This window comes from Mustela nivalis (assembly GCF_964662115.1).
Source record: "Mustela nivalis genome assembly, chromosome: 10".
Lineage (NCBI taxonomy): Eukaryota > Metazoa > Chordata > Mammalia > Carnivora > Mustelidae > Mustela > Mustela nivalis.
Window position 1 is genome coordinate 39312120 of NC_139029.1, and position 15108 is coordinate 39327227.

The 15108-nt window shown below is 37.1% G+C and overlaps 1 protein-coding gene across 10 annotated transcripts in view; it reads left to right on the plus strand.

The window, feature by feature from the left end:
* Positions 1 to 15108, plus strand: part of OSBPL9 (oxysterol binding protein like 9) — a 174690-nt gene that overhangs the window by 20532 nt on the left and 139050 nt on the right. For all 10 annotated transcript variants that reach the window (XM_082688426.1, XM_082688427.1, XM_082688423.1 and 7 more), the window contains exon 2: positions 11496 to 11546. In XM_082688426.1, the coding sequence (XP_082544552.1) occupies positions 11496 to 11546 (51 nt within the window). The remainder of the gene's footprint in view (positions 1 to 11495; positions 11547 to 15108) is intronic.

Consider the following 15108-nt stretch of genomic DNA (forward strand, 5'->3'; position numbering starts at 1 on the left):
GGTTGCTTTAACCCCACCCTAGATTTCTTGGTGGGTTATGAATGTGGTGATTATATCCCCACCTATTCTGTTAAGCAGAACAGGTGGGGTTTAGGCTCTGTTTCTTGACTTCCTGTCAATGCCAAGATAAATATCTTTAAGTGTCAAGCAGGTATGAAGAAGGTAGTCCTTTGGGACAGGCTTAAGAGGCTAAGTAACAGACAAAAAGCTATGAAATTTAATTTGTGCTGAGGTAACTTATTTAACAACTTTATTTTCATTTTCTTGCCAACATAACCAAAATAATAATGGAAGCTGTGGATTACTTGCTATTGAGACATAGTATATAAGGCTGTAGGCGCTATTTATTGAAACTGAAAATGGCTGTCTGCATTTATACATAGTCTTCCCGACATCCGTTTAACAAATATTTTTTTCAACAAATATTTTTGAGTCTTATGTATATTAGACTATTCTCTTAAAATTTATAGGCTAACAGGGATGATGAACTTTAATTTCAGAATTATTTAAATACTTCGTGGGTATTAAAAATACTCATTTTTATTAATTTTATTCTGAATGCATACATGAGGAATTCTGGGTTAGAGACAGAGTTCATAATCATAAGTGTGTTGGCCTGCTTCTGCCCTAGTCCTTAGCCCTAGGGCAGTGCTGTAAGAACCACATCACTTGTACAAATACAGCTGAGTAGCTGTAGGTGAAGAGTGAGGAAAAATGATTCTTCTCTGCTTTTGAAGAGGTGGCTGTCTCTCTCCTCCTGAAAAGGGTCACCTTAGAAAGGTAATAAGCCTAAATCCTAACTTCAGCCCCTTAACTTTTGTATCTAACTCGGTATGCAAGTAAAATCTTTCCTGGAGCCAGATAGCCTTGTGGGTCTCTGCATTTACAGTCTAGAGGCCTTTTCCAGTTCTGAGGCTTCCCTTTTCTTTCTTTCTTTCATTCATTCTTTCTTTTCTCTTTTTTTCTTCTTGCTTTTCCTGCCTGCCTGCCTTCTGCTTTCTCCTTCCTTCCTCTGCTTTTCTCCCTTTCTCCTTTCCTTCCCTCCTTTTTTTTCTCTCTTCCTTCCGTCCTGTCTTTCCTTTCTTCTGCCCCCCCCTCTAGTCCATCTTCCTCCCACCCTCCACTCCTCCTTTCCTTCGTTCTTCCCTCCCTCCCTCCCTCCCTTCCTTCTTTCCTTCATATGTAAATACCTAGGGAGAGACCTGCTACCTTCTTCCTAGCACCTTGGGGGCTTAGCCTAGGGACCTACGCCAGGCTTTGACCTTTTAGCTTTTGGGGGGGAAATATAAGTTTTATTATCCTTTCAGATGGGGAAAACAACAGATCTAATTCTTGGGGGATGTAGAAATGTTGGAGAACTCCAGGGCTTTTGACAGTGACACTGAGAAGTCCAGGGAGATTTTATTTCTCAACCATATTATGAAGGAAGAGGGTGTTATATGAGAATATTATGTGAGTGGTGGGTAGTCTAGTCTAGGGGTTCAGGTAAAGCTCTTCTTCTTAGGGAATTGAGGGATGAGTAGGAATTATGCATTTAATGAAGTGAAGATAGATGAGTGCAAGCACTTCAGGTAATGGGAACAGTCTGTGTAAAGGGCCTAAAGCAGGAAGGCATTTGGCTGGTTCAGGGAGTGAAAGGTTAGTGTGGCTGGAGTACAGGGATAATGGGGAGTTTAGAGATCAACTAGGGCCAGAACAAAGAGGGTCTCTGTAGAGGATAAATGAGGAAATTTGGATTTTATCCTAAGAGCAATGTAGAGCCTTGAAATATTTTTTTGCTTGCTTGTTCTGTTTTTAATCAAGGTAGTGGTCTGCTCAAGTTTGTTTTGAAAAGATTCTTCTGGCTCCTATACAGAAAAGGATTAGAGGAGAGGGGGAGTAGATATAGAGGAGTTGGAAGGTGATGTGGCCTAGGGGATGGATTATGGAGGACTGGATTAGGGTGGTTACAGTGGAGATGAAGTTAAATGGAAGGATGTGAGAGATTTTTAGGAGACAGAAATGGGGGGGGGGGTTGGATGGATGAAAGATAAGATTTGAGAGAGAAAAATCACTGAGTTGGTTTCAGATAATGTTGAGTTTGAAATGCCTGTGAGAAAACCAAGTGGAAATGTGCAGAGGGAGTATGCATGATGGGAGAATGGAGAAAATTTGAAATAACCCTTGCGGAGAATGAACGGGAGAACAAGCTTACTGATGAATCATTTCCTGCTATTCCTTTTGCCGGAAACTTTCCCTCCCAGATTCTTTACTTTGAGGCTTTTCTTTTTAAAATCTCAGTTCAGATAAAACTCCAAGAGTCTTCCCAAACCATCTAGATTAAAGTAGAACCCCTCTTCCCGCAACAGTTTTCTGATCATCACTGCTTTATTTTCTTCTTAACATTTATCACTGGCTGAAATTATCTTGTTAACTTGGTTTTCTTAAGAGAAATATCTATTCAAATCCTTTACTCATTTTTAAGTTGCAGTCTTTATTGTTGAATTATAAGAGTTCTTCATAGAAGAGTTCATTATATATTCTTCATACATATCATATGTATGATTTGTAAATATTTTCTTCCATTTTGTGTTTTTTTTTTAATTTCTTGATAGTGTCCTTTGAAAAGCACAATTTTTTTTTTCAAGTTTGATGTTCAACTTATTTTTCTTTTGTTGCTTGTGCTTTTGGTGTCCTAAGAAACCATCGTGTAATCCATGGTCACAAGGAATTACACCTGTGTTTTCTTCTAAGAGTTTCATAATAATTTTAGTTTATTATTAATAGTTTAATGGTTTTATATGGTATAGGGTGGGGGTCCAATTTTATTCTTCTGCACAGGGATATATCCAGTTGTCTCAGTACTCTTTGTTAGAAAGATTATTCTTTCCCCCATTGGATAGTCTTGGAATCAATTGACCATAGCTGTATGAGTTTATTTCTAGACTTTCAATTCTGTTTCATTGTTCTAATTACTGTCTTTGTTACTGTAGCTTTTTTGTATTCTTGTACTAAGAATTGTGAGTCCTCCAACTTTGTTATTGTTTCCTTGAAGATTGTTTTGGCTGTTTCCGGCTCAGCTTGTCAGTTTCTGTAAAAAAGACCATTGGGATTTTGATAAGGGATTATATGAAATCTGTAAGTCAGTTTGAGGAATAGTGCCATTGTGACAAGATCAAGTCTTCCACTCCATCAATATGAGATGTATTTGCATTTATTTAGGTCTTCTTTGGTTTCCTTCAACAATGTTTTGCAATTTTCATTGTATAAGCCTCGTACTTCTAAAAATTAAATTTATTACTAAGTATTTAAATTTTTTGACATTATAAATGGAGTTGTTTTTTCATTCCACTTTTAAATTTTTTTGTCTAAGAATATAGAAACACGGTTGATTTTTGGGGCACTTGGGTGGTACAAGTATCTGACTCTTGGTTCTGTGCTCAACCCAGCATCTGCTTAAGACTCCCTTTCCCTCCCTCTCCCTCCACCCCACTCTCTTCTGTCTCTGTCTCTCTCTTTCTCAACTAAATAAATAAATCTTTTAAAAAAAAAAGGAAACACAATTATATATATTGGTCTTGTAGTCCAATTTATATATTGACCAATTTATAAGACCAATTTATATATTGGTCTTGTAGTCTATAAACTTACTGAACTCATTTATTACCTCTAATAGTGTTTTGGTGGATTCCTTAGGATTTTCTATATCTAGGTTCTGTCATCTCAAATAATTTTATTTCTTCCTTTCCAATCTGAATGTCTTTTATTTCTTTTTTTTACCTAATTTTCTCAGCTAGAACCTCTAGTACAGTGTTGAATAGGAGTGATGAGAGAGGACATCCTGGTCTTGTCCCTGCTCTTAGGTGTAAAGGTGTAAAGCTTTTAGTCTGATATCAGTAAGTATGATACTAGCTGTGGGTTTTTATAGATGTCCTTCTATGAAATAAAATAGTTACCTTCTATTCCTTGAGTGGTTTTATCCTAAAGAATGGTGGATTTTGTCAAGTGCTTTCCCTGTTTTTGAGGTCATCATGTCATTTTTGTTCCTTGTTTTAATAATATAGTATATTGATTGATTTTCATGTGTTGACTCAACCTTGCATTCCAGGAATAAATTCCACTTGGTCATTGTCTTAGTATGTTTGGATTGCTATAACAAAAATACCATGCACTGGGTAGCTTATAAACAACATAAATTATTTCTCACAGTTTTGGAGGCAAGATCAAGGTGCTGGTAGATTCAGTGTCTGTGGTGAGGACCTTTTTAGATGCCGATCATTTCACTGTACTCTCATATGGTGGAAGGGGCAAGGGAGCTCTCTTAGGTCTTTCTTTTTTTTATAAGGCACTAATCCCATTCATGAGGGCTGTTCCATAGGCTCCACCTCCTGATACCATTATCTTGAGGGTTGAGATTTCAACTTACGAATTTGGAAGGGGGAGGGTACACACATTTAGAGCATAATAGTTTAGCTGTTTAATCCTATTTACATGTTGGTAGATTTGGTTTGCTAGTATTCTGCGGAGGATTTTTGCATCTTAATTCATAGTAGATGTTGGTCTTTTCTGGTCTTTTCTTGAGGATTTTTGCATCTTAATTCATAGTAGATGTTGGTCTTTTCTTGTGATACTTTTGTCTGGTTTTGGTACCAGAATAATACTTGCCTCATAGAGAAAGTTGGGAAGTCTTTCTTCTTTTAAAATTTTGGAAGAGAATGAAAAGTTGTTAATTCTTTAAACTTTGATAGAATTTATCGGTGAAGCCACCGGGGGCCTAGGCTTTTCTTTGTGAAAAGTTTTTTCATTAGTAATTCAATCTCTCTACTTCTTGGAGGCCTATTCAGATTTTTTTTGTCCTCTTTAGTCAGTTGTGACAGTTTGTTCTTGAATTTGTCTATCACGTCTAGATTATTTAATTTGTTATTCATCATGTTACCTTAGATTTCCTTTTGTTTCTGTAAGGTCGTTAGTAATGTCTCTCCTCTTTTATTCCTGATTTTACTAATTTGACTCCTCTTTTTTCCTTGGTTAGTAAAGCTAAAGTTTTGTCCATTTTGTTGATCTTTTTTAAGGAACCAGCCTTTGGTTTCATTGCGGTTTTTTTGTGCTTTTCTATTTTCTGTTTTCATTTATTTTTGCTTACAGTTTTATAGCCTTTATTATTTCCTTTCTTTGCTTGCTTTGCCCTAATTTGTGTACTTAAGGTGTAAAGTTAGGTTATTGATTTCAGATCTTTTAAAGTTATAAATGCTTTCACTATCTCCTGAAAGTTTTGGTATGTTGTTTTCTGTAAGGTTTTTTCCGGCGAGATAAACACAACACCAGGCAAAGTGGGTGCAAGGCAAGATTTATTAAAATGCTCTCCAGCGAAGTTTCAGAGCTCAGGAGAAGGGGAGCCAGGAAAGTTGCGCCGGGAGGAGGTGGGCACCCTCGGGCGAGGTTCCGCCACTCTGGAAAGCAGAGTGGCGGAAGTCGCGCCCAAGGCAGGGAGGAGGGGGCTTTTAAGGGGTCTTGGGGAAAGCTCAGGGGTCTTTTGGCAAGTTTCCCTTATTTGGATATCCCGCCTGCTCATCGGGATCCCATTGGTCCACAGGAGCCCGGGGCGGGGGTCTCAGGTTCCTGCTTGGGCCTTTGTTCTCCTGTCCGAGCTCAGGTCTTGTGGCGGGAACTTTCGCCATCTTTGGTAGCCCTTCCTGCCAGCCCAACATTTTCATTTTCAGATCGCAGATGTTTTCTAATTTCCCTTCTGATTTTTTTTTTCTTTGACCCATTAGTTATTTAGGAGTATGTCACTTAATTTCCACATTTTGAATTTCCCAAATTTCCCTTTGTTAACTGAGCTCTGCTTTTAATACATCATGATTTAAGAACATACTTTGTATTATTCCCATTCTTTCAAATTTATTGAGGCTTGTTTTATGGCCTAATAATTGGTCTGTCCTGGAGAGCATTCCATGTCCTCTTAAAAAAAGAGGAGTTTCCTTTTTTTTTTTTTTAATTTTTTAATTTTTTAAAAGACTGACTGATTTAGAGTGATTCTGCACCAAACATGGGGCTTGAACTCATAATCCCAAAATCACGCTCTTTTGACTGAGCCAGCTAGGTGGCCTGCAAGCAGTTTCCTTTCAAAGCCACAATGTGTTGCATACATTGCATAGTCCACTGGCTCTTATATAGATAAATGGCTATACTTAGCTGAAAGGGAGGCTGGGAATGTAATATCCACCAGGAGAACCATGTGTTCAGTTAAGACTTGTGGGTGGAGGATTTTATTACAGAAAGGAAGAAGAAAAGAGAATGGATTTTGGGGGACATACAGTCTATTATAGGTCGCATTATAATGTATTTGTGGTAATTTACTTTGAAATCTTAATATGAATTGTAATCTGAATCCATACCTTGGGGTTAGCTAATTAGCCTCGGATTATTAAAAATAACCTTTAAAGATTTATATATTTTGAGAGAGAGAGAAGGTGTGCACAGTGGAAGGGCAGAGAGAGGAGAGAGAATCTCAAGCCGACTCAGTGCTGAGCAAGGAGCCTGGCCGGGGCCTCTATATCACCACCCTGAAATCACGACCTTAGCCTGTCAGAAGTTGGACACTTAACTGACTGTGCACCCAGGTGCCCCTTAAAAATAATTTTTGATTACATGGCTTATTGTAACAGGACCCACTGCCCTTGTGTTAATAAATATGAGAAACTAGCAAATGCAACCATAAAACCCCAAAATTTTTGCTAGTCCTCTAGCCTCTTAGGGAGTAGAACATCAGCTGTATATCTCTCCACTTCATGGGGGAGTCCTTATCCAGCCTAAAAGACTGTAGCATCCATTTCAGAGTGATCCTTTCTTGAGGTGCTTGACTTTGTACCTGGAGGCAGAAAGAGGAAACTCATCTAAATTATAGGTCTTTTGCTTTTTAAAAAAAGATTGTATTTATTTGAGAGAGCGCGCGTGTGAGCTCATGAGTCGGGGAGGAGCAAAGGGGGAGGAAGAAGCAGACTCCCCACTGAACAGGGAACCTGATTGTTGGGGGCAGGAGAGGGGAGCCTCGATCCCAGGACCCTGAGATCACGACCTGAGCCGAAGGCAGATGTTTAACTGACTGAACCACCCAGGCGCCCCTCATCTAAGTTATAGGTTGTATGACTGTTCCAACCTGTTAAAAATTTGTTGTAAGGCTCAGAACATTGGTAAAATAACATCTGGAAGGAAGATTACTGGAGTGGGGTTGCCTGCCCTGCCTTTTTGGATTAGCAGAAGCTACTTGTATTCATTAAAACAACACAAAACAAAAACCCCTGATATTCAGTGAGTTGCATTTGCTTAGGCAGGTTTGCCTCAGGTGAGGGTGTAGCTGGACACTGGCAGCTAGGACTCCCTACCTCTTACATGTCATCTCACCATGTAGGTAGGCTTTCTTTTTTCACGTAGAAGGCACATGTCTCATGGCAACTTTATCTCAGAGCTTCAGGAACAGATAGGAAGAGCTCTTTTTCAACTCCAGGAGAAAAATGTCCTGGGAAAGGACTTTATTCTGCTTTGTGGGGTAGTGGGTCCCATGACACCACCCCTTTAGCACTCACTGTGTTTGGGGGACATAATCACACCGGCTTCCCTTTAGGTGCATATTAGAACTGAGTGGAGAGAGGAGGAGAGGACCCTGTGCCATTGTAGCAGAGGATGTCAGGCTAACAGCAGATTTTGGTCTGGGGAATGATTTGCAGGGCAGCCATTACAAATTGTGCAGGGCAGTAATTTGTAATTACAAATTACAATTTGTAATGGCTGCCCTGCAAATCATTCCCCAGACCAAAATCTGCTCATATGTGCTCATAGACTCCCCCATCCTGTGTCAAACTCTGCTACATTTTAGATATGTAATATTGAAAATTACTTGATCTCCCTGGTGTCACTTTCATCTGTAATATATGAATAATTCTTACCATGCCAAGTTTCTTGAGGTTGACTGTTTTCTAAAGTGTTTGTCATGCAGAGGGCATCAGTGAGAATGTACTGATGGTGCTGTGATTTCAGATGTCACCATCATTCTTTTACTCAAGTCGTTATATATAACAGTGTTACTTTTCTAAAACACACCTTTTGAGAATTTAATTACCCTTCTAAAAAATCCTCAGTAGCTCTCCTTTAACCATTGAATAAAGTTTGATTTTCTTAACAACTCAGTATTTTTTTCAGTTCTTCAGAATCTGGTTCCCATATCTCCTTTTCAGCCTCGTCTCTCTTCATGTCCCTTTTTTGCATTCTGTGCTTGGGTCTGTAAATATACTCTCCTATGAATGGTTTGTGTGTAGAGTTTTCTGTACCTGTGCTTTGGCTGGTGGTGGTCCCTTGGATTGGAATGCCCTCTTCTTCTACCTCCCCTCTTTTCTTATTAGAACCTTTTTTTTTTTTTTAAAGTCCCAGCTTGAAACTTGAAACCTGGTCACTTCAGTATTGTCTTCCCTGATCCTTTTCCACAGCAGAGGGCCTTTTATAGCTCATGGCACTTCGTGCCTATAATCAGATAATTTATTTTTCATTGTATTATAGTGGTTTACATGCTAGTCTTCTTTTTTTTCTTTAAGGACCTTTTTAAAGAATCTAGGACGATTTTGTGGGATGTTCCACATTCTGGCCTTGTCTGATTGTTTCCTAGTTATATTTGTTTTAATTATTTTCACTTCTTTCAGTGTTTTATAATTCATAACCCTAATAATAGTACCATCACTGGGATCTGTCTTACTCTTTTCCTGCTCACTATAACCATATTTTTAAAAAAGTGAAAGAGGAATTAAGGATGAGTATGTTGGTTCTTACCTTGATTTGTATTCTAACTCTCCTTGGGTATTTTCAGTCGTAATTACTATTTTTATGTATGCCTTGACACTTTTGAAGGTAAGTCTAGAGTATAGTAAAGGGCTATTAAATGCTTAGGGAATGCTTTTGTTAATTGTGTTTTTGCTAACTGTATTGCTAGTAAAGAACTCTTATGACTGTGCTTGCTAGTGAGAGTTTTTTTAAAAGATTTAATTTGACAAAGAGAGGTCACAAGTAGGCAGAGAGGCAGGCAGGGCTGGGGGTTGGGGGGGAAGCAGGCTCTCTGCTGAGCAGAGAGCCCCATGCGGAGCTGGATTCCAGGACCCTGAGATTGTGACCCAAGCGGAAGGCTTGGTGAGAATTTTTTAATAAAATGTATGAATCCTTGTATTTTTAAGTGGAATAAAGAAGACTGTCTCCTGTCCCTTAAAAATCATTTTTTAAAAATAATTTTTGAACATGAATTCCTGTGGCTCAGTACTTTATTAAAGAATCAACTTTGATTTATCATTGTAATATTGTTACATTCATAAGTTAAGTCAGTGAAAAAATGGCATAGGCTATATTCTTAGAAAATACTGTAGGCAATGAAAGGGATAAGGCAGATCTTTATATATTGACATACAAATATCCCCAAGAAATACTTGTTTTCTTTCCAGTTTTATTGGGTTATAATTGATTATAACATTGTATAAGTTTAAAGTGTACAGTGTGATGATTTGATAAATATATATATTGCAAAATGATAACCACAGTAGGTTAGTTAACATAATCCTTTTTTTTTTGTGGTGAAAATTTTTAAGATCTACTATATTAGTAACTTTTGGGTATACTGTACAGTGTTGTTAACTATAGAAAATGCTGTACATTAAGTCCTTTATAATCATAACTCAAAGTTTGCCTGTGGTGTATAGTACATTAGATATAAGGCATCCATGGCATTCCTCAAAAGTGGGACAATTTTCTTTAAAATATAATTTCACGATATTGGCTTATTTTACTTCTTTCTTGCTTATGGGAGTACAGAAAAATACCAGTTGTTGAGGTACTAAATATTTTTAAAACTTTGATTATATTTCAGGATTCATTTTATTTTATTACACATGACTAGATTTAATTTTAGGACTATTTACTAAATATCAACATAAGGTTTATTATGTAGAACATAGCCTTTCCTCAGCCCAGTCTAGTAAGGGAGCAGCATTTTAGTAGTCAATATTTTTTAAGCATCTAATATGCACTAGACACTATTCTGAAGTGTAAGATAGAATTCCTACTTCCTAGGGAATAGGCAGTCTTGTGGATGAACTAGACAAATAAATTAGCCATTATAGCACAGGATGGTACATGCCGTGATGAGAACATACGGGAGACTCTGGGAGAAGAATGGGAATCCAAATCATAGGTAAGGTAAGGTGTTAATGAGTGACAGCAAGACAGAATATCAGGGGCAGGGAACATTCCAAGCTGAGGAACACTGGATGAGAAATCTCAGAGGCAAAAAATGTGACATATTTGGACACTTGAAAAGAGGTAAAGCAATGTTTCTCAAAATGTGGCCCTCCATATGCCTGAGTCATAATCAACTGGGAGTGAATCTTAAAACTTCTGGGTGATTCTTAGCCCTCTAGGTAATTCTCAAACACTCTGAAATATGAAAAACACTGTGCTAGAGTTAAGGGGCATGAGGAAGAATTAAAATTAGTGTAATAAACATATTAAAGGCACACAGAATTCTATGATTAGGTTTATTTGTGTAATTATAAAAGGCTTTCATTTTATTTTTTTATAATTGACATTCAGTATTAGTTTCAGGTATACAACATAGTGATTCAACATTTATATACATTACTCAGTGCTCATCACAGTAAGTATAGTTATCATATCTTACCATACAAAGTTATTACAGTGTTATTGGCTATGTTCTCTATGCTGTACTTTTCATCCCCATGACTTAGTTTATTTTATAACTGGAAGGTTATACCTCTTAATCCCCCTTACTTATTTTTCTTATCCCCCTCAACCTCCTGTGCTCTGGCAACTACCAATTCTCTGTATTTTTGAGTCTGTTTCTGTTTCATTTTTTAGATTCCACATATAAATAAAATCATAGGTATTTATCTTTCTCTGTCTGACTTATTTCACTTAACAATATACCCCATAGGTCTATCCATGTTGTCACAAATGACAAGATTTCATTCTTTGTTAATGGCCAAGTAATATTCCACTGTGTGTATATATGTGTGTATACACACACACTGTATCTTTTTTACCCATTCATTTGCTGATGTGCTTAGGCTGATTTCATTTCTTGGCTTTTGTACATAATGCAATAAATATAGGGGTGCATGTATCTTTTCTAATTAGTATTTCCATTTTCTTTGGGTAAATACCCAGAAGTAGAATTACTGGATCATATGGTATTTGCATTTTTAATTTTTTCAGGATGTTTTCTGTAGTGGCTGCACCAATTTACATTTCCACCAACAGTGCACCAACTTCATCACCACTACTTGAAAACATACTCATTTGAAACTGCTAATTCCTATCTTTAAGTGATTTGGGAGGTTGGGGGGGGTGGAAGATATGGATAAAGAATGGAGGTATTTACTACTGTAATTTTTTTCTTTATTCCCAGATGATTCTAAATATAGTCTATAATTTTTTATTCATTGAATGTTTTTGTTTTCTTTTAGTCCAAGGACAAAATGATGAGAGGCTCTCGCAGAGGATGTGTTAGACTCAGAGTGAGTATTTATTCATTTTTATGAAAACCAATTTTGATGGGAAAAAATATTTTGATGGAATCATGTAAGTCTAAATTTAGTTTTCTCATTTAATTTTTGAGACAGGCAACCAAGGTTCAGAAAAAAAAAGATCTATCTTAACTACTAGTCAGTGCAAAACCAGGACTACCATTCTTACACTTGCTCTTTTAATGTTGTATCCATGACTTAACGCAGCTACTGATTTTTTTTTCTTTAACCTCTATTTTACAGTCAGGGACCAGGGTTAGAACTTAATGAATTATAGTGTTAGTTGTAGAGCAAATAGTAGGAATAACTCTGAAAAATCCCTACTTAATAGTTGCTTTGTTTTTACTATTCAGCAATATTTAATAAGGGTCTATGTAGCAGTGATGTCCAACAGAAATATAATGTGAGCCACATATATAATTTAAAATTTTGTTGTAGTCACATTTAAAAAGTGCCACTTTCCTGATAGTGCACGGGAGAAGAATGAGGCCCAAACAAGTCAGCTGTGAGAGAGAGAGGGAGCAGGGGATGACAGCTGGAAGGACTGTCTCTCCCCCCCCCCCGCCCGTCCCCCCCAACTCCTCCTCAGTCCCATATTTATTAGATACAAGATAGCAACAAAGGAGAAGAAAAGAAGGTTATACAACAGCCATATGTCTAGTAGGTAACAAGAAGGAATGTGAGTCAGGTGTTGGTCACAAGGTAAATGAGGTAAACAAGAAGAGGAGTAAGGTGTGTCTGGTCCTGCAGCTGGATTTGTAGTTGAGCAAGCTAACTTAAAGGGATTACCTTAACAGCAGGCTTTCTCTGAGGCAGGGGAGACTACGAAAAAGGGAAGCAGGGCGGCCTTCCGCCCAGAGCAAGCCAGGCATCCCCAGCCACTTGGCTTCAAGGATGTGTATCATCTCCTCCACCAAAAGCCTACAGCTAGTACATGTTTTTCTCAAGGTCATCTTTAAGCATGCTTGCGTTAAAGTTATAGTTTAAGCAGTATATTATTCTGAGGGACAGTTGCAAAAAAGGAAAAAGAAACAGGTGAAGTTAATGTATTCTGTTTAGGCCAACATATTCTAGAATATTACTATTTCAACATGTAACAGTAAAAAATTATTAATGAGATATTTTACCTTTTTTTTTTTTTTTTTTAAATAGTAAGTCTTCAAAATCCAGTGTGTCTTTTACACTTAATGGCTTCTCTCTGTTCAGATTAGATGCGTATCAGGTGCCCAGTAACCACATAAGGCTAAGTAGTGGCTTCCTTACTGGACAGTGCAGGCTTATAGCTTCACACTGTTTTTAATTGCTTGTTCAGGTTCCTTCATTGTCCAAGTTTCTAAAGGCAAGAAAAAGTGCATGATTGGGGGTATAATTTCTAGTATTCCATTATATCTAAAGATGAGTCTACCTTTATCATAACCATGTAGATCAGTTTTTTGTAGTCTTGTCTTTTTCTGGCTTCTGTTGCTTTCTTTCTGCCATCTTTTTTCTGTTTGCTTTTGAAGATATGAATATATTTGGTAAACATATTACTGCCTTTATTAACAGTAATGAATTGGCAGAAATGGGAAATAACTGAGAAAGAAACCAAATTACTACTTTTTTTCCAATTTATTGAAACTAAAAGAAAAAACCCAAACAGTGAACATTTCTCCTAGGCTACCCCATACTTTTGGCAACTGACAATTTGTGTGATACAGAGTGGGTTTTTTTCTGTTGTTGTTGTTTTAGAGATTAGACAGTATTTGTTTCTCTGTCTGATTTCACCTAGTGTAATGGCCTCACGGTCTTCCTGTTGTCAAATATGACCCAATTTCATTTATTTTTATGGCTGAATAATATTCAGGTATGTGTGTGTATACGGGTATAAGCATATATGCTTATACCCGTATACACACACAGAGATATATTAAGAAATATATATATAATACAGTTTCTTTATCCATTTATCCATCACTGGATACTTAAGTAGTTTCTGTATCTTTGCTACTATAAAAATTGCAGCAGTGAACATGGGGGCACATATATCTTTTTGAATTAGTGTTTTCATTCTCTTCAGATTAATACATACAAGTATAATTGCTGGGTCATATGGTAGTTTTTTTTATTTTTGGAGGGACCTCCACACTGTGTTTCTGTAGCAGCCACACCAGTTTACATATCTACCAACACTGCATGAGTTGTTTTTTCCACATCTTCACCAACACTTGTTATTTCTTGGCCTTTTTTTTTTTTTTTTTAGTTGCTTCATAAAAACAATTATGATGTTTACCTTTGTTTTCTTTCTTTTTTTTGTAGTAAAATTGGTAAAACATTATTAGTTTCAGGTGTATGATACAATTTGGTATTTATATATACTACAAAGTGATCATAGTAATTCTAGTTACTATTCATCACCATACAGTTGACTTCTTCACCCCTCTTGTACCTTTCAGCCCTCTTCCACTCTTATGACCAATCTGTTCTCCATATCCATGAGTTTGGTTTGTTCATTTGTTTTTCTTTGAATAAATATCCGTAAGTGGAGTAGCTGGATCATATATATATATGATAGTTCTGTTTAATTTTTTGAGGAGCCTTCATATTGTTTTCCATAGTGGCTGCACCAATTTACATTCTCACCAACAGTATATAAGATTTCCTTTTCTGCACATTTTTTAAAAAAAATTTTATTTATTTATTTGACAGACAGAGATCACAAGTAGGCAGAGAGGCAGGCAGAGAGAGAGGAAGGGAAGCAGACTCCCCGCTGAGCAGAGAGCCCGACGTGGGGCTCGATCCCAGGACCCTGAGATCATGACCTGAGCCGAAGGCAGAGGCTTTAACCCACTGAGCTACCCAGGTGCCCCCTTTTCTGCACATTCTTTCCAGCACTTGTTATTTCTTACTTTTTGAGATGTGAGATGCTATCTCATGGTTTTCATTTGCATTTTCCTAATAATTGGTGATGTTGAACATCTTTTCCTGTGCCTATTGGCCAACTACATGGCTCCATTAGAAAAATGTCTGATCTTCTGCCCATTTTTATATTAGGTTGTTTGGGGTTTTTTGCTATTTAGTATGTGGGTTCTTTATATATTTTGGATATTAACTTTGTGGATATGTGATTTGCAGATATTTTCTTCTGTTCAGTAAGTTGTCTTCTCATTTTGTTGTTGATGTCCTTCGCTGTGCAGAAGAGTTTAGTTTGATGTTATCCCACTTGTTTATTTTTGCTTTTGTTGCCTTTGTTTTTGGAGACAGAACAATGTCAAGGAGCTTACCACTTATGTTTTCTGAGTTTTATGGTTTCAGGTCTTGTGCTCAGGTCTTTAATCTATTTTGAGTGAATTTTTGGGTATGCTGTAAGATAATGTTCTACTTTCATTCTTTCGTGTTTGGTTGTCCAGTTTTCCCAGCACCATTTATTGAAGAGATTGTTCTTTCCTCATTGTACGTTCTTGTCTCCTTTGTCATAAATTAACTGACCATATGTGTGTGGGTTTATTTCTGGCTTCTCTATTCCATTTCATAGGTTGATGTATTTGAAAAATCACCACAGGTTAAGGGTTCAGTT